Genomic DNA, 25,505 nt, shown 5'->3' on the forward strand with positions numbered 1-25,505 from the left:
ATTTATGTTTGATATCTATACTCATATAGCTGAATAAACATGAGGAATTTTGAAAATGATAGAGATGCTTAAACTTTTGCAGAGCTGAATCAGATTATCTAAAAAGAAATATAAAAATCTTATTAAGACAATTTCTAAGCTTCATAAGTTAGATAAATAACATGTAAAAGTAAAACTATGACACTTTGTAATCATACAATTAACTTATAAGCAGTGTAAGGAAAAAACATTGAGATGATATAAATACATGCACCGAGACATTGTTATTTAAAGGGTAAGAAAAGACTTAAAATAAGTTAATTTTATATGAAAGTCATCATCAAGCCTTTCATAACGCTGAAAGAATTTTTAAAATCGGACACTTATTGAAAAAGATATGGCAGTTTGAATTTTAAGAAAATGGCTGATAATGTAGGCAGACATTTTAATGTGTTTATGACGTCATTTACACACTGCTGAATAATTTAGTTAGCAAATAACCTTTTAAAAAGACTAATTCTCTTATGTCTCTTGAGTATAAGGTATAAAACATGATATTTTCTTTCATTATAGCTGGAGAAAGTAGAGAAATGATTTTACAGTAATAATTAAATGCTGTTCAAATGTGTATCTAAAATTCTAATAAATCCGCCATTTTGTTTTTTGTTGCCATGGAAACAAAATGGCCGCCAATTTGACCAAACATTTAAATGCTCATAACTTCTTTCACTTCTTTAAATGATTTAAGAAATACCAGCTGACAAAATTAACATAAGAACAACGTTGCCTTTCCCTTTAAATTACAATTAACATTTAAAATTCAAACATATATTATCTTTAAAATTCAGAATGCACCAAATATGATATGAAAAAGTTCAGACATTAACAATTTGAATTTGTTACAGCCTCAGTGCTCAAGTTTATTCAATGAATTTATATCCCTGAGTACTAGTTTATTTGATTCTGCACTTTTTCTGTGCATGCTATTTTGTGCACAATTTCTGACCAGGTTTTGTTTGGTAGGCTTGTTCGCAGCAACTAGTTCGCGGGATGATCGCAGCAACTAGCTAGCGACTTGTTCGCGGGAAGCTCACAGCTACTTGTTCGCGGGAAGTTCGCGGCAACACTAAACGAACATCCCGCGAACATTGTATCAATTGTATCATAAGTGTTCGCGGCGTGTTCGCCTGATATTCGCGGCATGATCGCAACAAGTGTTCGCGGCAAACTATAATATTTCCGAAAGGGTATATATTCTTAAAACGAATCAGTTTCATGAAAATGTCTACGGCGTTCCATATAAACATAGCGTATCATCGAGTAAACACGACTTATTGCAAATAGGTAAGTAAGCAGGTGATACAATTACAAAACATTAGAATTACTATTAGTTAACCATATCTAGGTAAGTGAGTTATGAATAAAAGTATCATGCAATAAGAAAATTAGAAACTGTACGAAAATCTGTAAGATGAAGAAAGCACATATTTTTTACAAGTAATCTAGTATAAATTCTTTATCACATGTTTTGATAACGCTAGTTTTGCATATGTATTAGCATTTCCCTGTTGAATGGAAATTTTTATCGTTTTGTGGCCAACACGTTAATGAAATAAAACAGAGTGAAATCTAGAGTCTTCGATATCACTTTTGTGTGTGTGTGTGGGGGGGGGGGGGGGGGGGGGGGGGGCGGTTAGCGCCATTTTTCAGCAGTATTTCAGTTATGTAACGACAGCAGTTAACTTAACCAGTGTTCCTGGATTCTGTACAGTAAAACTATGTTCTCCGCAAGTAACTGCCAACTTCCCCACATGAAGAAGTGGTAGATCTTACATCTCGGAGTGTAAAAGAGCTTTTCTAGCACCGGCAAATACACGGTAATATTTTGTCTGGTACGCAAGACTGAATATTATCCATGATCGTAAAGAAGAACACTTAAGCCGCTTTTGATAAGGTACTTTAATTACTTGCCAATAGTCTTACCCAAACCAAACTTTGTTTGTGTTATTGGGTACTATACTGATATACAGTAGATAAAGAAAAAAAGCCCAATCTGAGACGGCATTGTTTTGCCAAAATAATTCTTAGACAATATGGATAGGTTTAGCTGGCCGGTCCGGTTCCCCACCGACCCCCTCCTCCTCTCCCCTCCCATCCCCAACCTAGAGATTGCTCTTACGCCAATGACTTTTGTTTTGAACAATCTATTCCCCCTTTTCACAAAAAAAAATCTCAAAACTGAAATTTCTTTCAATACTTCTGAAACCTCTTCATGTCTTTGATTGAAACTTCACACTATTCATGTCTTTGACTGAAACTTCACACGCACATATGAGAACATAATGTTAGTTTACATTTCGGGTTCCATTACTGCCTTTTATTTTGATAAAATTATTTAAGGTTTAGCAGTATATCACAAAACAACAGAATTTTTTAGTAAATGAACAGTATCTTGACACACAACTTATCTGTCCAATACATGTTTTACTGTTCTGTCCCACAGAGTTGGATACTTAAAATATTCTAAATGAGTTGTTCCCCTTTAAATAAGAATGCCATTTGTAAAGAAATAAATGTAAACAATTGTCAAAAACGATGTTTTACCTAGCTATGTAAAGTTTAAACACTCGCACGATGTTGCAAATGCATCAAAAAGAAGACATGTAACAGCTTTTAAAAAATGGTGAGTTTTTAAAGGCGCTGAACTGTCCAGAAGTGTGGCCCCTTCATGCAGTCCCTTTCCGGAATTCAATACATATATGAGTAAATTGACAATGGTTTTGTAGAATAATATAAATGTTTTATATGCTGTTAAATTTTCATGTAAAACAATGCTTTCTATCTATGATTTGATGACGTTCAAACTTTTTTCTCCGAAACATGAACCTATACCTTAAGGTTAGACAATAATATGGCAAGATTGTTGAACAGAATTATGACTTTATTGACATATGCGTTACAATTCACACAGAAAGGAGTCTCATACAATTATTTATTTGCAATAATTTCCACGCCCTTAAATTGATAAATAAATACTTTTTGCATTGATTTCATCATGTTTTCCTATTAATCCGTCATATGCAATTCTTGCAATTAGATATGAGGGAAAAAACATTTGTGAAGTAATTACAAGGTAAGCATTTTGTTATTCAGAGGTCCGTTTGTTACGCCTATGTTAAGCTCATTATACTGGTTTTCGATCTACCAGTTACTCAGAAAATTGCAATAGATGGTTCTCAGCTTGCCAGTGCATTCGCATTTGCTTGCACAGAAAGCAAGGTGAAAACGCTTTCATAGAATTCGAAAGCTTCAGTCCTTTTCGTTGTTTTAAAACAAATATCTTATCGTTATACCGATCCGTCGAGACTGGATCCATTTGAAATACAGTATAAATGGTAAAATGAACTTCTTACGATAGGTGGTAAACGAACAACATTTTTACCCAACAATTTACCTGTCCAGTACATGTTTTACGCGCTGTCCCTGTGTAACAGTAAATATTCCCCCTGAAAATCTATCCCCACCCTTGAAATTTACCCCTGCGCCCTCTCTCTCAACCACCGGGTATTTCAATAACCACTGGTGGGAATTGAATGAAACTTCACACATTTATCCACTTTAATGATCTGACTTGCACGTTTACTAAGATTAAATATTTCATGTTCTGGACTTTTGTTTAATCCACCAAATTCTAAAGATTTCAATGGATAGTGGTAGGAATATTTTGAATATTTATGATATCATTAATGATGTCAACATTATGCCACAAAATAGTTCTGGTAAATGAAAAATAAATAGAAAAATAGTGTTTTTGTTTCGAAATTTCACAAGATGTTTCAGTGAAACATTGCCTTAAGCTTAGCTATCGTGACAGTTTTGTAACAATTCATTCACAAACCTTTTAAGTTTTTGTGCACAAATGAAAGCGATGTACTAATAATAAGGAAATTTTGTAAATGCTTGGTGCTTACTATACTGTATGTACAATTAAAGTACATGTATAAACTAAACATTTTGTAAAAGCATTGTTTTCATTCAAAGCTCGTTTCATCTCTCAGATTCAAACATGGTGTCACTTGAAACGCATCTAATTATAAACGATATTCTCTTAATTTCTGCAATGTTAAAGATTTTTCAAACTCTTTTTCAAATATGATTGTTTTTTATTTACACGTTACCTCTATATCTTTTTAGAACCAGATGCTACAGGCTATATGGAGTACTCTTGTGGACAAACAATTGACTTCGACACTCTAAACCTGAATTCCTTTCATTTACGCCTGACACCCAATGCAGCGAATAACCATAGTCTGAACTGTTCCTTGCTCTTCACTACAAAGCCTTCAGACAACTTTGACATCCATGTCACAGTAAAATATTTTGTCTTAGCTTATCAATTGCTTCGACTTTGTACATGTTTGTAAAGAAGTTACATACGCATTGCACTGTTCACATGATCAATGACAATTCTAATTTCATTTTGAGGAAATGGTAAAAAGCATAATAACTTAATATTATATTTAGCAATGAATATAATAGATGATAACGTGCAATTATATGAGGAGATAACGTCCATAAGTAGTGGACCCGTTGTGTCATTTTTATGTCACGCATTATTTCCGTATTATTACGTTTTGTCCGAATACGTTTTCGGAATTCTCCGGCTAGTTGCTGGTATGGACTACATAAGTAGACAGAGAATGTCGAAATAGCGTTAGGAGAATAAGTCAACGAACGAAAATTGTCGAAAGTCATGGGTCCATTACCTTAACTGACGAATATGAAAAAAAAAATCTGTTTTTTTTTTTTTCGTTTAGATATCATTCCTTAGAATGAATGATCATAAAACGGTAGTCTGAATTTCGAAGTTACCTGTTTTGTTTGGATCTATGTTTTAGTTCCGTTAGTAAACGTTTTAACCTATTCTGGATATATGTCCCACAACATAAACAAAAAAGAACGACATAATTGCAAAATACTGACATAAACAAAATAGAACGATATGTGCGCAATACCTGCGTGAAAAAAATTAAATGCTTAAATTGCTAAAATGCTATAAGAAAGTGAGAACGTCATGATTGCAGAATACCATTATAAACAAAATAGACTGCTCTATTGCATGAACAAAATGGATTATCCTAATTACAGAATACTGACATTGAAAACTGTACTCACTGTTCTTGTGACTGGTTAGACATACGAGATGGAAACTCCAGATTGTCTCCTTACGTAGCTGGTGAGTCTCTAAGTTATAAAAACATTACAGAGTTTAATAAATAAAAATATTATCATTTAATATTGCGGTGTCCCGTCAAGACCATCGCCGCATATATTGTGAGCTTAAAACACAAAACTACGAAACAACGATAATGGAAAGTCGAAAGCACGATGATGAAAGTACGATTCACCATCGCAATTTCATTGTTTTGACTCCTCAACATTGTAGTTTCGTGTTTTCATCATCGTGGATTCAACTTGTCACCACGTAGTATCATTCTGTCTTTGTTTCGAGCTAAAAATATGTGGCGATGGTCCGAAAGGGACCCCGTGGAATATGTATACAAGTTCAGATGGTTTTGTTTATGGTGAATGATTGAATATGAGATAAATAAAATGTAATTGTGTCACCCTTCATGTAATATGATACGGGCTAACGTGTGTTCTCTTCTGGGATTTCTGTGGACTGAAAGACACACGCAGACAGCAAATGTAATATTTTACCAAGAGAGACAAAGATTCAAGTCTTCACTTCAAAATCTATTCTGGCTGTGCGCATTCATTTCATGACAATTCAAAAATTACAACAAAATGAATCAAATGATGAATGAGAAAATGAGGGATGATCATATTTCAACACAACATGTAAATAGTTTACCTGAAAGACACACGCAGACAGCAAATGTAATATTTTACCAAGAGAGACAAAGATTCAAGTCTTCACTTCAAAATCTATTCTGGCTGTGCGCATGCGTGGCGGAAATTGGCGGTGATATCAATACATTCAAATTGAGGCCCGTCACCGTGGTTAAACAACATGTTAGTTAATGATATCAGAAAATGATATTTATGTGGATGTATAATGGATATGATATGGAATTATAGGAACGAAATATAGGAAAAATGAGAAAAAGCTTGATAGTAATTCATATAGGATATATACAGACAAATGACCCTGCGACATCCTCCCCCTCTCAGTAAAATGTCGTCCCGACATTTCATAGTCCTCTACAACTACTAATCAACTAAACTACAACATACACATAACTTAGGGTCATACAATCTACCAAATTCGCGATGTAGCAACATGCAATTCACCAACAGCTATGCTGTAAAAGCGCAAAAACTACACTAACGTATATTAATACGAAAATGTAGACAAACCGATAGAAGATATCTACGTCATTGTAAAACGTGACAATGGGTATTCGTGATAGACTGCAGTTCTATCAAAAATATTAAGTAGAAAATAAAATCAAATTCCAGTGTACTTAAACACAATGAAATAACACTGATTTTAGATCAGATATTTGTTAAAATAATCTGATAACTGAAGCACTATATTTATTAAGCAACAATTATCATTTCATGACAATAATGCAATACTGGCACAATATTCACTGTCATCGAAAGCACTGTACTGTGAAATATGAAATCACAACTGGTACTAAGTTAACCAGTCTTTAGACTGCAACCAGGCTGGTTTTTCTCGGAAGCGTGTTCCTCTTCTAGGAATGAATTCCTGAGCTTGAGGGTTGAGTGCAGACGTCCTTCTTTGTGGAATGACATATCTAGGTACATCTGACCTAGACTTTCAACTGTGAGGCGGAGAAGACACATTGCTGGAGGGAATTGAAGTGAGAACATCAGTGGAAGTAGACTGGTTCAAGGGCTCTGTCTGCACAGATGGCCCAACGTCTAACTGAATTGTAGGTTCTGCATCCTCCGTACTTCTTCTAAGCTGTTCCTTTCTTACAGGTAAGCCCATAAATGGAAGCAAAAGGTTTCTGTGAAGGGTCTTTATACCACTTCGGCCATGTTCCCTTTTAACCTGAAAAACAGGAATAGAAGCATTTGGTTGAGAAATAACAATATGAATCTCTTTATTCCACCTGTCCGCCAACTTATGCTTACCCTTTTCTTACTTTTCCAGTTCTTCTTCTGGTCTGCTTCCAGGGTCCCTAGCATATTCATAAGCGTCTGGTTGAAGCGTTCAGCCATACCATTTCCTTGTGGGTGATAAGGAGTTGTGCGAGACTTGTCAATGTTGGCAATCTTACACAGCTCCTCGATCACTGCTCCTTCAAAATTCCGACCCTGGTCGCTATGCAAGCGAGCTGGAAAGCCATAATGGCAGATAAAATGCTCAAAAAGGACTTTTGCTGTAGTACGGGCAGTCTGATTCCTCGTGGGTATGGCTTGAGCGAAACGGGTGAAATGATCAGTGATGACCAGTACATTTTCATACCCGCCCGCGGACATTTCTAAAGACAGAAAATCCATACAAACGAGTTCGAGTGGATAAGAAGATTCCACAGGGACTAAACCAGCAGAAACTTTACCTGGGGTCTTCCGACAAATACAACGAGGACAATTTCTAACACGTAATTCAACAAACTGTTCCAAACCTGGCCAAAAGAACCTAGGTTTTAAAAGGCTACAAGTTCTCTCCCGACCCTGATGACCAGCGTCATCATGTAGGCCTGTGAAAGCCACTTCACGGAAAACCTCTGGAAGTACAAGTTGGTTAACTGAATGACCAGAAACAACACCTTTGCGATAAAGGATGTGATCCCTAACAAATAAATTTGGCCATTCTCTGAAAAACTGTTTGACAAAAGGATCCTCTAGAGAACAAAGACGTCTGGTGGGTTTGCGATCTGTCTGAACCAGCTTAATCACACGTGCTAGGGTGGTGTCTTTACTCTGCTCTAAAGCCCAATCGATGTCGCTGAAATGTGTGTCAAACGGTACATCTCCATCTGCATCAGCGTGCTCAAGAACTGTCCGAGAAAAGGAATTACATTCAAAAAGAGGGAATTCCTGAGGGGAAACTAAAGTCCCGAGGCAAAGTGCCTTAACAGCGTCAGAAAATATGACAGTAGAGGATTCAGCAGAAGACTGTAACCGTGAAAGAGTATCGGCATCAACATTGGATTTACCACTCCTATAGCTAATTTCAAAATCAAAATTAGCTAAAGAAGCTAACCAACGGTGGGAAGTTGCATCTAGTTTAGCAGTAGACAGAACATAGGTCAATGGGTTATTATCCGTGCGGACTTTGAAAGAATTGCCATAAAGATAATCCTTGAATTTATCTGTGACAGCCCATTTGAGTGCTAAAAACTCAAGCTTGTGGGCGGGATAATTCCGTTCATTCGGTCTTAACCCACGACTGGCAAAAGCAATAACTCTCTCCTTGCCTTCCTGAACCTGGTATAATACAGCAACTAAGCCAACACCACTGGCATCAACATTGAGCAGAAATGGCTTGCTAAAATCAGCATAAGCTAGGATGGGTGGAGTACTAAGGCGTTCAAGAAGAGAATCAAAGGCTGACTGCTGCTCAGGACCCCAACTCCAAGATGTTGGTTTCTTCTTCGAAGTACTGGCTTTATTGGTAGGATGGCCAACTAGCAAGTCATTCAAAGGCTTGGCTAGTTGAGAAAATCCTTCGATATACCTCCTATAATACCCTGAAAATCCTAAGAAGCTCCTTAATTCCTTGATGGACTTCGGAACAGGCCAATTCTTCAAAACTGCTATCTTCTCTGGGTCCGTCTCTACTCCCCTTTCGCTGACAATATGGCCTAAATACTTGACACTGGTACGGAAAAATTCGCACTTGGATCCTTTGAGTTTGAGACCAGCGTTTTCCAACCGCTGAAAAACTGATGTAAGACGCTGGAAGTGTTCCTCTTTGGACTTTGAAAATACAATCACATCGTCCAGATAAATGAGACATTCTGTAAGGTTCAGATCTCCCATAGCACGCTCCATCAGACGCTGAAAAGTGGCGGGGGCGTTGGTTAGTCCAATCCCATGCGATTGCACTCAAAGAATCCAAGAGGCCCGACCGAGAATGCTGTCTTGTACTTGTCAGCTTCCTTCATGGCAACTTGCCAGTATCCTGATCTCAAGTCGAGTTTGGAGAAATACTTGGCACCAGCTAAGCTGTCAATGGTCTCCTCAATCCTGGGAAGGTCATAGGCGTCCTTAATCGTCCACAAATTCAAGCGGCGATAATCTATGCAGAATCTCAGAGATTTGTCCTTTTTCCGTACAAGAACAACATTAGATGAAAACGGACTTTTAGATTCCCTGATAGCACCAGCTTCTAGCATGTCCTTAAGATGTTCTCGGACCTCTTCATACATTCCAGGAGGGATACGTCGATAATGTTCCTTGAAAGGAGTGGAGTCTGTGAGCTCAATACCATGCTCTACAATATTGGTGCATCCAAGATCTGTTGGACCTGCTGAAAAAATATGCTTCCAACTAGAGAAAAAATCCTTGGCCTTACTATGCTCATCCACCGTAAGAACATCAGTGGGAACAGAAATACCTAAGTCTTCAAGTGACTTGTCTGCATTATGGGACTTTGCTGCAGAACCTTCAAAGGGGTCTATTCTTCTAACAACATCAACATCTTGCAGACGACATAGAAGAGAATTAGGTTTAATAACCACAGGGTGTACAGACATGTTACACATTCTGACAGGAATCCTGCAAAAAGAACTGGAAGGTTTCACACGACCCAAGTTTGGATAAACAGACAATGTAGCTGAATTATCAATACTTTCAGTGACTGCTTCTGACATCTCTCCGACATTACGAACCTTGCCCATAACAGTACGAGTCTCAAAAGGTGGGATCTGTATGTTGGTATCTCCTAAACATCTGACAGGATGACAATGTACAGAAGATAAAACAGAAAAAATATCTCTCCATTCCACTGGAACCTGACTACTAGGTGCTGAAGTTTTGAAACAATTCAAAACATTAGTACCTACAATTACAGGAACTGAAGAAGAATAAGTAGTATCCTGGACTATCAAGATTGGAACAGAAACAGGATCTATGTCAACCTTGGGTATACCAATGTCTACAATGACATAGCCAATGTAAGGAACAGAAGAACCATTTGCACTAGAAATATTTAAACTAAAATCTGTAAGATTGTGAAGTTCTGGCTTGGGATCTAGTGAAGAATAAAAGGATTCAGAAATAGAAGAAACCATACTTCCAGAGTCAAGCAGTCCTTTACAAGAAGTGTCATTAATGAGGACTTCTACCTCATTGGCATTAGCTACCAAAGGTGCAAGTTTGGGTCCTGTAGATATAGGATGACCTTCACTTGGCCCTACTGGGAAGGTCCCTTGTGGTTTAAAGGCTTCTGTTTGTCCTCTTCCTTCTTATCAGCCTTCTGTTGAGCCTCTTTAGAAGATCGTTCTTCTTTATTCCTGTCACCCCCTTTATTTCTGTCATGGTAACCACCCTGGTAGTTCCTGGATTTCTTCAGATTCTGAAGCTCCTTCTCCACAGTTCCAACTCTTGTGTTCAACTGCTTCATCTGGGTATTCAAATCTTGTAATTGTTGAAGAAGTTTGTTCTCCACAGATGACATGAACTGAGTAGCAGGCTGCACTGAAGAACCTGGAGGCTTCTGGGGTTCAGGAGGCTTCAGCTGAGGCGGAGCTGCTTCTTGTTTGGCAACAGTAGGAGGTGATACAAGAGGGCCTTTTCTACCAACATGTAAATCCTGCTCCATCTGTCTAAGTTCCCGCCTTAGTACTCCATAGTTATGGATGCTCTCAAACTTGTATCTAGAGGCATTCCGAAGCTCTTTATCAAAAAGGCCTGCCCATAATCTACCACATAACATTTCATTTTTAGTAGTCAGATCAAACTTTAGGGTAGATTTGGATAAAAGTTGCTCCAACCTCAGACTATAGTCTGCTATAGATTCTGAAGGTTCCTGTTGAGCACAGTAAAACTTCTCCTTTAGCTTTTCACTACTGGAGACATTTCCATAGATGCCTTCAAGTTCAGTTAAAATATCTTGGGCAGATGCATTCTCTCCAAGATGAAGAAGAACAGTACGGGCCTTGCCTTTTAAACTCATCCTGATAGATTCAAGTAAAATATGTTCAGGATAGACCCTATTCCTAATCAAACAGTTGATCTCATACTTCCATAAATCAAAGGCACAATCATCTTTGCTCTCACCAGAAAATGGAGGCAATTTAGGTACTCTAGGGGAAGAGTAATGAAAAGGTTGACTAAAACTATCTACATATGAGAGGGAAGATTGTCTGGAAGGAGGTGGTGGTACAGGAGGTGGAATATTATCTTCCAGCACATCATCAGAATATCTTGGAGGAAGGGAGTATCTAACAGAAGGCCTATCTGAAAAGTAAGATGATCTCCTATCCTGACCATGTAAAGAGGGTCTTTCAGTCTTGGAGGAACCATATGCACCTGTTCCTGGTATAATGTCTGCACCAGTACTGTGCCTCGCAACATACTCTCTTTCAGGAGTATTTAAACTCTCTCTTGTTAGGTTGGACATGACGGGAGTGCTAGACACTGTTTGATAAAGATGGTATTTTCCGGATCGACGCAAAATATCAGCGTACTGCTGTAGTTCCTCATCAGTAACAAAAGGAGTGTTCAAAAATATGTCACTTATTGTACACCATACAATACATGAAAATGATAAAGTTCTCAAAGTTTCTTGAGAAATAAAGTTTCAAAATTGATAACACTGTACAATATTTGACAATCAATTGTCTCTTCTGTATACTGTGTTTTTATGATGGCACAGTCAGTCCACCATACTACAGAAATAACTTTGAATTTTACACACACTGGCTGAGTTCTCTAAATCGATATCACTCCACTACAATCCTGATTTATATATGAAATTCAGTTCCAAATCAATCACTTTTGGCCCACCTAGTACACCATACTTTCACTATGATTTTCTGAATATTCCTTTAATGAAGAAAACTATTTTCAACAATGTCAATAACTAGATAACAACTATAGTTACCAGTTAAATAAACAACACACCTAAATTTTCTGTGTATTTATTTTTTTTTTCACAAATTCAAACACCACAGAATACCTTTCCTTTTACAGTACTTCACCAGCAGCTTTCAGTAAAATTCTCTCTTCAGCAGTTTTACATTGGAAAAATATCTTCCGTAAAAGTATGCGAAAACTTTCTTGGAAACAGCACTTATTTGACTAAGTATCAAACAAGATCTACCTTCAAGCTGCCCTGAAATTTCAAATAAACTGATCAACTTGAAACGGCTTCAAGTTTAATGTTCCTTTCTGTATAACGTACTTTTTACTGTATTAGGCCTACTTGTCACAAAATGTTACTCAAGTATCTTGTAAGCAGTATTTGCTTAAACAAGATCAACTTTCATGTTACACTTCAAAATAACCTGTACTTGCTATTATTCTAAACTCTTTCTCAATATATTTTTAAATTCAAACTGAAATATCTTCAGCTCAAATTTAATTTTACTCTCTACAGCACAACTGTTGGTGAAATCACCTGCAACTCAAAGTGAAATTTGCACTAATCACCACCAAACATGCAAAGCTTTACACTAACACTACAATTACAAACATTCTAGCTGTTACTGACTAAAATTGTCATATGCCATACCCAGAGTCACAGGGCTGATCAAATACTGTATAAACCTAGTACTATTTTAAAGAATTTGACAGACCGCCTTTTTTTTTTTTTTTTTTTTTTTTTTTTTTTTCAAGTTACCCAGACATGATGGGCTGATTTCAAGCTGGCTATATGAACTGAATATTGGGTATTGATAATAATTAAGACTTCTGATACTATATGGGTGTGATATTGGAATATTTATGGTAATGAATGTTATGTTAGTCTCACCAACACCAAACTGTCTGTGAATCTAAATGCTGAGCTGTGATTCTGTTACTCAGTGACTGTGACAGCACAACCAGGTACTACAGAGGTACTGTATACACAAATCATTCTGAAAAAAATAATAAACAGTGTATGATATGATGAAAAATATTCACACTACCAGAGCAAATAAAACTTACAATTTCTCTATCAATAAATAAGACCTAAGTGAATGAAACTGGTAAATGGAATGAATACTACATAAGACACTTTCTTGAACACTGTTGAAAAAAATGTCAAAATCGTATGTCAGCTGTCACTTTTGACGTTTCCAAAGTTTATAATCCAACGACGATTAAATCCTGTTATAATGAATGTCAACAAAAGTTACTGAAGCGCGCATAAGAGAAGATGATATCCAAATGATTGTTACCGGTATTAACTATATATTCCATGGATGAATGTATATTTCTGATGAATAAAAATTATATACAAAACACACGGCCATGATACATGTACTTAGGGAATCCCGTTAAAGCGTGTAGTTTTCCAGTGACGTATGCACTATTGTGGTCCACCAATTACGGCGTATCCATTGGCTGATACTGGGGTGCCCCTCTGACGTCATGAGTTGGTACGAAAAAATGCCGACCATTCGTCCACAAAACTGTCGCCCAAAAGTCACACTGGCCACCAATTTGTCACCCTTCATGTAATATGATACGGGCTAACGTGTGTTCTCTTCTGGGATTTCTGTGGACTGAAAGACACACGCAGACAGCAAATGTAATATTTTACCAAGAGAGACAAAGATTCAAGTCTTCACTTCAAAATCTATTCTGGCTGTGCGCATTCATTTCATGACAATTCAAAAATTACAACAAAATGAATCAAATGATGAATGAGAAAATGAGGGATGATCATATTTCAACACAACATGTAAATAGTTTACCTGAAAGACACACGCAGACAGCAAATGTAATATTTTACCAAGAGAGACAAAGATTCAAGTCTTCACTTCAAAATCTATTCTGGCTGTGCGCATGCGTGGCGGAAATTGGCGGTGATATCAATACATTCAAATTGAGGCCCGTCACCGTGGTTAAACAACATGTTAGTTAATGATATCAGAAAATGATATTTATGTGGATGTATAATGGATATGAAATGGAATTATAGGAACGAAATATAGGAAAAATGAGAAAAAGCTTGATAGTAATTCATATAGGATATATACAGACAAATGACCCTGCGACAATTGTTAATACTTACCTATTTACATACATACTTGTTTATTTAGAAAACTTTGTCTGAACGTATGATTTGCAGAAACTTGAAAATAGAACGTACAATGGATTCACATTACTGTTTAAAACATGCTAGTTTTTTTGTTGTTGTTTTTTTCCTTTTTTTTTTTTTTTTTTTTTTTTTTACTTAATGATTGAATGAAGATGCGATACAAAGTGAACATGTTGCGTAAACTGTTAAATTTGTCATCAAATAGTTTGTTATCATCATGAACATTATCATAATCATCACCGTAACGGTTTCTCTAATTGCAATAGGCTATGAAAGCGAACAGTATGGATCCTGACCAGACTGCGCGGATGCGCAGGCTGGTCTGGATCCATACTGATCGCAAATGCACTTTGTTGGTTTTCTTATGGTGCGGCTCAATTATATTGACAGGTATTGACGGCAAAGTATGTGGAAATCGGTCAGATCTGACCTCAGTTTATAGGACGAATGGGAACTCTTTGTACTTGCTGTTTATCAGTGACCCCGATGGTGGAAGGACTGGTTTTGATATTACTATAATAAGCAATGCCACCGGTATAGCGTAACATCTTTAGTTCTATCTGTCTGTGAATGAAACTTAAATTATTGACTATTATCATTTCTTTTGAAAGTAGCTCCCTGAAATGGTGCTTTAAATGTTGTAGATTTGTTGAATTTGTTGTTATAAAGTCCAAGATTCGACAAAATTGTGCTTGCTTGTCACTAAAGGTGAAAAAAACAATAATAAAATTTGAGTAGTACAGTTACTTTAATTAAATATTAATTTCTTTACCAAACCTGTTTGACATATTTCTCATAAACTCATGTACAATTCAGGTGCAAATGTATTAGAATCTACGACGTCTACTGTTATTCCAACAACGAAACCGTACGTTGCTACAAGCGCCGCACCTTGTAAGAGGTTACGTAATATTTCTCATTAGAATTAATAAAACCGCAGCGGTAGAGCGCAACCGACTGACTGAAAATGTTACCAGTAGCTTAGCTTTTTAGCTTTGAGTTTATGATTAAGATGCTAGTTCAAGGACTGGCAAGCCCGGTATCAATACGTGTCAGTGTGTGATATTTCAGTGATACAGCACTATAAAATTGGGCGTTGTGCTCACTATTACAAGTAGTAGGGTAAAATATAAGAGTACACTTATTATGACTTAATCGCTATTAAGCCAGCTTTTATAGGGACCGTGACCTAGAGCATTGGCCTTAGGTATGAGAGCTTCCGTGTTCGATTCTCAGTCAGGGCTTAACTGTTTTTAGACTTTTGCATTGGCGGCCAAATCAAATAACTCAAATCTATAAAATCATGGGAAGACACCTCGTATGGTTCGTAATTCTCTGAATAATAGAAATGTGATGCAATGTATGTATTTTTTGTGTATTGGGTTTAGCTCCGTTCAACAGTATTTCAGTTATAACGACAAGCAGTTAACTCAGCCAGTACTTACCTTTTTCTCCGCAAGTAACTACCAATTTATCCACAAATCAGAGATGGAAGACAAAATGTCATCAATGTAAAGTTGAGAAATTTAGCTGTACATTTTACATAGATCATAATATATCAGCTTAACAAATGATTTAAGAACTTTTGATAAATATATGATAAGCAGCTAAAATAACCCGTATTTAATATACATGTAGATGCAGGTCATTTTAAGTATCGTTATTTTCACGTAGTCCTCATAAATTATGAAATACTTTTTTTTTATTAAAGTGCATAAGGTACAAGAGACAATATCGGTAAACTGCAATGAAAATACTTGGATAATCGGAGTCAATATGGACCGACTGAGGAAAATCTACCCGGATGCCAAAGCCTCTGACATATACCTTGGAGAGAATCGCTGTACGGGGATCGAACTTGCCGGAGTGCTGCTATTCCAGCAGAGTCTTGAAGAGTGTCTTTCAGGGAGTAGCGTGAGTAGTTAGAGTTTATATGTATGAACTTACCTTGTCTGCTTATCAGGGACAGGGTGTCGAATGTCTGTTTGATAAATGTACATTTGGGTCTTTATTTGTCAAAATGTGATACTTCTTTTACCTATATTTGCGGATTTTTAAATTGAATTATAGACGAGAACACAATTGTTAAGTAAATTAAAATTCTTTGTACGATTTAATATTTTGACAAGCAGACTTTTTATTGCTAAAGATATTTCAAACTCCAATTATTCAAACTCGTGACCTTTTAAACTCGTGATTTCTTTTATATGTCAATCTCATCTTTGACTAATTTAGTGCTATATAGATCTAATCATTTACTTACAAGGTAAGCATACGAGTATGTCCCGTTGTAACTCGCGCTCTTAATGTTGTTAAGTATAATATATATTGGGAATAATCAAATCTCACAAAACGAACAATACGTGAACCTTTTCTTACATTGTGCTATTTTCAACAAGTTATTCGAGCTTCGGTCATGTTTCATCCCGTGACAATCTTGTAAAAGTAAAATAATTGCTAAATTCGATTCCATTCATACTACATTTTGTGATTAAACAGCTACTGAATTACAGTACACTCGATTAGAATTCCTCCTGTTTATTCTTTCAGCATTTTAAATTGAGCACACCCATAGTATTACCAATTCAAACAAAAGCTTACGTAAGTCTAGTCACATGCAGTCAAAGTACAAAGAGTCCTTATCTTTCCTCATGCCGTTTATCAATAGGATCGTGTTTTCGTTTACTCTGCTACGTTTTGGGATGTATTTGGAGCATTCTGTCGAAATCCACATGCTCCTATCGCATGCTAGAGAAGATAGTGGCGTTAGAAATATGACACTGAAAGAAGCGTGAAGGAGTTAATATAGGAGGTTGTAAAAGCTAACACCGCTTTTTATGCCCTCACATTTATGGGGGTGGGGGGGGGGACATAGCATTGCTGCTGTCCGTATGTCCTTACGTCCGTCCATACGTCTCGAAATCTTGTGTCCAACTCCTCCCACACTATTAGCCTGATTTGCTTCAGACTTAAAATGAACAAGCTTGATGTGCAAATGACCAAGAAGGAAGGAACTTTTGCTCTGACTATTTTTACCTCAGTTATGCCCCTTTGATAGTTTTGCATTATAGAATATAGAGAAAAATCTTGTGTGTCCACCTCCTCGGACACTATTTAACAAGAGCACCGCCTTGCAGGCGCAGACGCTCATCTGATATTTTTGTCTCTGTATAATAGAAATATTGTCCTACCCGTGTGTTTTTATGACATTTTCTAAGTCCAAAACGGGCCATAATTCTTGCTAAAAGCAGGATGGAGTTTCTTGCTGTACAGAGTCAGCTTTTGATGGTGAACAAGTGTTGCAAGTTTTAAAGCAATAGCTTTGATAGTTTAGGAGAAAAGCTGACATAATCACTATACTTAACCAAGACATCTGATTTTCTAAGTCCAAAGGGGCAATAATTCTTGCAAAAAGCAATGTAGAGTTATGGTACTTGCTATGCAGAGTCAGCTTTTAATGGCAAATAACTGCTCCAGGTGTAAAAGCAATAGCTTCGTCCGTTAAAGAGAAAAAGTGACTTAAGTGCAAAACTTGACCAAGAAATCTGATATTTTCTAAGTCCAAAAGGGGCCATAATTCTTGCAAAAAGCAGGATGGAGTTATGTTTGTACGATTAGGTGGACGGATAGCTCAGTGGTTTGCACACTGGCCTTCCAATCCTGAGGTCAGGGGTTCGATCCCCGGCAGCTTCTCGGGAATTTTCAGAAACGCTTTTCAGTGTTTCCCACCCAACTAGAGGTGTACTGGTCAGGAACCCAGGCAATCCTTGCGTGTATCAGTGCTATACACTGGGCACGTTAAAGAACCAGGCTTTTTATTCGCAACGAGCCAGGCTAAGTTAGCCGGACAAGCCTGTATCTGATTTCTGATCTCCCTGTCGTGGGGGCTTTGTCTCACTCTGTCCCTCTGGTCAGATCGCTCTGTGTCTGTACTAGTAGAGGATGAATTATGCGCCCTGTGTGGCTGCATTTGAACTATGTAAAGCGCCTTTGAACGTGAAATTGATCATGAAAAGGGCGCTATATAAATCTAGTTTAATATTAATATAATAATAATATGTTGCTTGCTGTACAGGGTCAACAAATGATGGTGAACAAGTGTTGCAAGTTTTCAAGCAATAGCTGTGATAGTTTAGGAGAAAAGCTGACCTAAACATAAAACTTAACCAGGCAACGCCGACGTCAACGCCAATCAAGTGATGACAATAACTCGTCATTTTTTCCCCAAAAAATCAGATGAGCTAAAAGGATTTGCTTGAAAATTTCACAGATGAAGGATCTTGATGTGAAGATGATCATAATTTATAAGTGACATTTTTTTTATGTTTTTTTTTCTAGAATCATGGTCCTTTGTTTATTTTGCTATATAGGGTAGAGTGAAGAAATTTTGTGTGTTCAATTCCTCACACTTCGAAGGCATGGGTTTAAAGTTGCACAGGTGAAGAACCTAGATATGACATTGGCCATAAAGGATGGAGTGTTTGCTTTTACCACAGTTATGCCGCTTTTTTTATTTTTACTTTGAAGATGGTCTGTGCTGAAGACTTTGCTATTTAGATTATGGCGAAGTATGTGGGGACACCCGTGTCCTTCCTTTTGCCTTTTCTGTTGTAGATATATAATGGGAAGATAAGTCTCAAATCTGATATTTTAGAAAATTTCGAAATAAAGTTGTCAAGCCTGATTTAGTGATGTTTAACTTACACGACATGCGTGTGTTTTACAGTCACACAACGGAGTGAACACGTTCACCAATGAACTAATTTATGCAGAACATGATCCGCAACATTCGTTCATTATCCGCCATTACAAGTGGACAATTGGCGTACAATGCGACTTGCTGCCCAACCGCACTGTCTCGGGTATTTTCACTTACATTTTCATTTATAATAGCGAGCTGTTGAGAATTAATATTTTAGCACATGGCATCAGTATGGATATCGGATAAGAAAAAAGACTGAATGTATTTTGTATCATATCATTATATTCACATACATTGCTATCAAGTATATTACTCTTATCTGTAATGATTTTACATATACACCATAAAATGATTCATAATAAAATCTGTAAAAAGATCCTTTGGAAGCAAAGAATGCAACCAAGAATAATAATAGCAGACTCGGTTTGATTGAGTCTGTTCAAAAAACGTAAACAAATATTATATCCGTATGTTTCCAACTATAACACATATTTTACTTAATACACTGATATGGCCAGCCTCTAATGAATTGCATCGTAAATTTACGTTCGTTTTCGTTTTCTTCGTATGCATTCTCTCTGGCTGGTGCGGATAAAATAGGGTTATTATAACAGTAGCCCGATCTGGGATGCTGTATTCGGCTCTCGTGGATTTTTGCCAGATCGGATCTCACTAGGCGCGCAAGCGCCAAGTGTGATCCGACCTTGCAAAATGGACGAGAGCCGAATAACAAATCCCAGATCTAGCTACTGTTATAATGACCCTTTTATTATATACCTTTATCTTTTTGTTTGCTGTTTAGTTATTGAACGAAATTTTTACTGTTTATCGATATTAAAATGGAACTAAATGAAGTTTTTATGTGCGCTATTTATAGAACTGTGTCAGGTCATGCATATTAATGAAAGTAGTCCTGCAGCGTACAATATGATAAGGTGCAAAACGGAATTAAGGTGATGTCACTTTTTGAATTACAAAAAAAAACAAAGAATATTCAGTTCTTTCCAAAAACCGTTATATTATGATTCAACCAAATAGTTTCCTTTGTCTACCAGAAAGGAACAATTCTTATATCTTAATAATGAGATTTGGTACCTTTATAACAGACAATAAACTAAAACAATAGACATTCATATGTGACGTCGGTGAGCTCAGCAAAGCAATTTCAAGCACAAATATTAATGTGGAATGTAAAGTAAGTTACACACTACAATATCCGTCCAAGATACTTTCAAAAATAATGCATTTGCAGAATAAAGAGATAAAAATAATTTTGACAGCTCGTGATTTTGACAGGTATATGATGACTCATGACCTAATTGATTTTTTTCTGTTATTTCTAACTTCCAGTTTGATTTTCATAAAATGGTTATTCTTTATTGTAGCTTACAACTCATACATTAAAACAATAAAAGAATATACTGTTACCTCCCTGTCGTTTTGTCTATCCATCTCTCGTATGAATTCCTATTGTTTCAGACATTTGTCAGTAATTAGAGCAACTCACAGTGTTGCAATCATACAAAACACATCCTTTATTTTCACATAGATATTGAGGATTTATCTAATGAGCACATGTATTGAAAACACAATTTCAATACCGACTGTGTATTGTAATAATGCTAAACTATCTCAGCCGTGACGTGTCCTTAAAAGGCATAATACGGCATTTTTTCTGCCTGTTCATATTTAATTGTGAAATATTTAGGTTTTATAATAAGCAACATTATCGGTTGAAGAAAGTAGAATTATCGTAGGTGAATACGTAATTGCATGATTTTTACGTGCCCAGGCCTTGATTAATCAAACTGTTTTATCTTTGGGAAAAGACACAGAAATTAGTCACATTAAGGTTTCGATGGAGGCCTTGAGAAACAAAAATCAAACAACACCAAATCATAGAAAGAAAGAGTTGTTTGACATGAAAATTGAACAGCATGTAAAACATGTATATTACTTTAAGAAACAAGTGTCAGTATACTGATATAAACATTGAATTCCGGAAAAGGGCTGCCTAACGGGGCTCCACTTCCGGACAGTTAAACGCCTTTAAAAACTCACCATTTTCAAAGAACAGTTACACATGTTCGTTTTGATGCATTTGCAATAGCGTGCGAGTGGTGAAATTTCGCATAACAAGGTGGAACACAGTTTTCAGCAATTGTTTATCTTTATTTCTTTACAAATGCATTCATTTTCAAAGGGAGACAACTGTTCCCGATTATTTTAAGTACAAATGGCATTCATTTTCAAAGGGAAACAACTTTTTCCGATTATTTTAAGTAATCTTTGAGAAAAAGTTGTCTCCCTTTGAAAATGAATGCCATTTGTAAAGAAGAAAAGATAAACAATTGCTGAAAACTATGTTCCACCTTGTTACGTGAAATTTCACCACTCGCACGCTATTGCAAATGCATCAAAACAAACATGTGTAACAATTCTTTGAAAATGGTGAGTTTTTAAAGGCGTTTAACTGTCCGGAAGTGGAGCCCCTTTAGGCAGCCCTTTTCCGGAATTCAATGTTTATATCAGTATACTGACACTTGTTTCGTAAAGTAATATACATGTTTTACATGCTGTTTAATTTTCATGTCAAACAACTCTTTCTTTCTATGATTTGGTGTTGTTTGATTTTTCTTTCTCAAGGCCTCCATCGAAACCTTAATTGTAAATAGAACACAATGCACATTTTAGATATGTATTTGAAGACATTCCCATAAAATTATTCCTGTCTATGTTGTCTTTGCCATTCATCGTTGTTTATTCAAATATATTACAGGTTCATTCTATAACCAGTTGACAACGCCACAGAGCATCTCAACCTCGCAACATCAAGTAAACGTCTCTTTCTTTCTGGATCCAAACTTTACGAAGGCAATATCAGGCAACCCCCTCAGGGCCGCAACAGGAACGAATATCTATGTAAAAGTTTTCACAACTACTGCCAACTGGAATACTGTAATGAAAGTCCAGTCTTGTTACACGATGCCATCACCAAATGCAACAGCAGATATGAAATTCAGCCTAATCAAGAATGGGTAATAGAAACATTCTTTGTCTTATAAATTTTAATCGTCGTCACACCGGGCGAAAGGCTTCAATGCAGTATATGGTAAAATGTAGATATGGGTATGCTGTTAAGGGTACAATGTAGATATGGGTATGCTGTTAACGGTAGATAATGGGTATGCAATGTAGATAATGGGTATGCTGTTAACGGTACAATGTATATAATGGGTATGCTATTATTACCAGGCTTCTGTGCAATACAGAAGGTATGTTGTTTATACCTGGCTTCTATGCAATACGGTACAATGTAGATACGGTTATTTTTTATACCTGGCTTCTTTGCAATATGGTATAATTTAGACTATGATGAATGTATGTTGTTTATACCAGGCGTCTATGCAATACGGTACGAGGTCGGCATTTAATATCCCACATTTAGTGTACGCAGGCATTGAATGTACAAGTATACTATTAAACCTATGTTAACGGCTTAACCCTAACCTTTAGTCAGTATATAGTAACTCAAAATTTATTTACGTGCGTACATCGAATAGGGACGATTTAATGTTGGCGTACGGTACGATGTAGATGAATGTATGTTGTTTATACCAGGCTTCTACGCAGTACGGTAAATGTAGAAACGGGTATGTTGTTTATACCAGGCTTCTACGCTGTACGGTAAAATGTAGATACGGGTATGTTGTTTATACCAGGCTTCTACGCAGTACGGTAAAATGTAGATACGGGTATGTTGTTTATATCAGGCTTCTATGCTGTACGGTAAAATGTAGATACGGGTATGTTGTTTATATCAGGCTTCTACGCTGTACGGTAAAATGTAGATACGGGTATGTTGTTTATATCAGGCTTCTACGCTGTACGGTAAAATGTAGATACGGGTATGTTGTTTATATCAGGCTTCTACGCAATATGGTAAAATGTAGATACGGGTATGTTGTTTATACCAGGCTTCTATGCAATATGGTACAATGTAGATACGGGTATGTTGTTTATACCAGGCTTCTATGCAATATGGAACAATGTAGATACGGGTATGTTGTTTATACCAGGCTTCTATGCAATACGGTACAATGTAAATACGGGTATGGTGTTTATACCAGGCTTCTATGCAATAAGTGAAATGTAGATACGAGGTATGTTGCTTATACCAGGCTTCTATGCAATACGGAACAATGTAGATACGAGTATGTTGTTTATGCCAGGCTTCTATGCAATACGGAACAATGTAGATAGGAGTATGTTGCTTATACCAGGCTTCTATGCAATACGGAACAATGTAGATACGGGTATGTTGTTTATACCAGGCTTCTATGCAATACGGAACAATGTACATACGGGTATGTTGTTTATACCAGGCTTCTATGCAATACGGAACAATGTAGATACGGGTATGTTGCTTATACCAGGCTTCTATGCAATAAGTACAATGTAGATAGGAGTATGTTGCTTATACCAGGCTTCTATGCAATACGGAACAATGTAGATACGAGTATGTTGTTTATACCAGGCTTCTATGCAATAAGTACAATGTAGATAGGAGTATGTTGCTTATACCAGGCTTCTATGCAATAAGTACAATGTAGATAGGAGTATATTGCTTAAACCAGGCTTCTATGCAATACGGAACAATGTAGATACGGGTATGTTGTTTATACCAGGCTTCTATGCAATACGGTACGATGTAAATGAAGGTAAGGTGTTTATACCAGGCTTCTATACAATAAGTACCATGTAGATAGGAGTATGTTGTTTATACCAGACTTCTATGCAATACGGAACAATGTAGATACGAGTATGTTGCTTATACCAGGCTTCTATGCAATTAGTACAATGTAGATAGGAGTATGTTGCTTATACCAGGCTTCTATGCAATACGGAACAATGTAGATACGAGTATGTTGTTTATGCCAGGCTTCTATGCAATACGGAACAATGTAGATAGGAGTATGTTGGTTATACCAGGCTTCTATGCAATACGGAACAATGTAGATACGAGTATGTTGTTTATACCAGGCTTCTATGCAATACGGTACGATGTAAATGAAGGTATGTTGTTTATACCAGACTTCTATGTAATACGGTACAATGTAGATACGTGTATGCCGATTATACCAGGCTTCTATGAAATATGGCACAATGTGGATACGAGTATGCTGTACAGTATAGATATGGGTATGGGTATGTTGTTTATACCAGCCTTCTGTGAAATACGGTAAAATGGGGATAAAGGTATCCTGTATAAACCAGGTTTCTATAAAATATGGTACAATGTAGATATGGGTATGCTGCTTACACCAGGCGTCTACAAATATGGTACAATTGAAATTCTGTTATCATACTACAGCTTGCTGAAACCTTTCTCTGAAATTCGGATCGTCTCTTATTTAAAGTATGTTTGTTTGGGGTTTTTTATCTTCAGATGTGAGATGGACACAAATACACACATCATCTCCCAGTCAACACATGAAACCCGTTTTGTGTTCGAGGATTTTGAGTACGCAAATAGTCATGACGGTTTATACTTATACTGTGACGCAATGTTTTGCGCCTCGTCTGATTGGTCGACCAGTTGTCGTCAGACATGCGCACCCGTCGTCAGAAGAAGTATCAAGTGGGAAGGAACGGACTCTTAAATTCAATTGTCAAAAATGAACTGCAGAATAAAATCTGAGTTATTAAAAATCATTTGTTTTTTTTTCTTTTCAAAAATTAATATCATCTATAATTCATCTAAGAGATTTCTAAAATAGACACAGAGATCTTTTTATGCTCCTTGAATGGATGAGCACATTTTTTTCCAGTTCATCCTTTAGTCACCCGTTTTTCCGTCTGTCCGAGTTTAAGAAGACAAAAAGAACAATACGTATCGAAAACCTATTCATTTCTTTATAATTAACTTTATGTCTCATCAATCAGTAGTGAATTTCACAAGCCTTTTCAACTGTCTAAGACTAGAGAAATTTCACACGCAGGGTGAATTTATTCAGTTAGTGTCAACTTACAATAAACCTTACAGTCGTTCTGTTATAGTTATGTGACCGGTGTTTTATAAGACTGAACGATCTCGGCTATAGAAACTACAAAAGGACTTCATTCGTAAAGATGTAAGCCTGTCCGTCCATCATACTTTCCTTATCTGGAGCATATCTACAAAAGTACATGACTTAGACTTCAATGAGAGGCCGCTCAAAGTGAAAGGACCAGGACTCTATTTTAAAAGTTTTCAGTCTCCCTTTTGTACTTTTAAAATTACTCTGTCTTTGTCCAGAACATAACTCAAGAAGTGCTGAAGACAACGAAACTTGCAGTATAGATCTACAGAGATCTAGATACAAATAAAAGGAAGTAGAATTTGCAAAGCAAAAGACCGTTAACTCCATTTTGAAAAAAAATGTCAAATGATCTCTTGTTTGTTTTGTTTCATAACTCAGTATTTAGAGTATCTAATAAAGATGTCAGCTATTTCGTACTAAATAAATACCATTACGAGAATGTGAAGAGAGCAAGAAATATTAAGTATATTTGAACTTATAATCTAGATGGACTCCTGCTTTAGATATTTCTCGGAAAATAATGTGTTGTTTAAGAAATGATAGC

The 25,505-nt window shown here is 36.6% G+C and overlaps 1 protein-coding gene across 2 annotated transcripts in view; it reads left to right on the plus strand.

Annotated features, from left to right (window-relative positions):
* The window catches only part of LOC123559145 (deleted in malignant brain tumors 1 protein-like), a 35,135-nt gene extending 10,552 nt beyond the window's left edge, over nucleotides 1-24,583 (plus strand). Inside the window, exons 5-12 of one of the 2 annotated variants that reach the window (XM_053544026.1) lie at nucleotides 4,174-4,349; nucleotides 5,128-5,215; nucleotides 14,567-14,710; nucleotides 14,993-15,070; nucleotides 15,888-16,090; nucleotides 18,903-19,038; nucleotides 21,658-21,916; nucleotides 24,328-24,583. In XM_053544026.1, the coding sequence (XP_053400001.1) occupies nucleotides 4,174-4,349; nucleotides 5,128-5,215; nucleotides 14,567-14,710; nucleotides 14,993-15,070; nucleotides 15,888-16,090; nucleotides 18,903-19,038; nucleotides 21,658-21,916; nucleotides 24,328-24,541 (1,298 nt within the window). In that variant the 3' untranslated portion in view covers nucleotides 24,542-24,583. The remainder of the gene's footprint in view (nucleotides 1-4,173; nucleotides 4,350-5,127; nucleotides 5,216-14,566; nucleotides 14,711-14,992; nucleotides 15,071-15,887; nucleotides 16,091-18,902; nucleotides 19,039-21,657; nucleotides 21,917-24,327) is intronic. The other variant, XM_053544027.1, reaches the window with a different exon arrangement.
* Nucleotides 24,584-25,505: the final 922 nt, after the last annotated feature.

Source organism: Mercenaria mercenaria, chromosome 5 (genome assembly GCF_021730395.1).
Source record: "Mercenaria mercenaria strain notata chromosome 5, MADL_Memer_1, whole genome shotgun sequence".
In the NCBI taxonomy this organism is placed as follows: domain Eukaryota; kingdom Metazoa; phylum Mollusca; class Bivalvia; order Venerida; family Veneridae; genus Mercenaria; species Mercenaria mercenaria.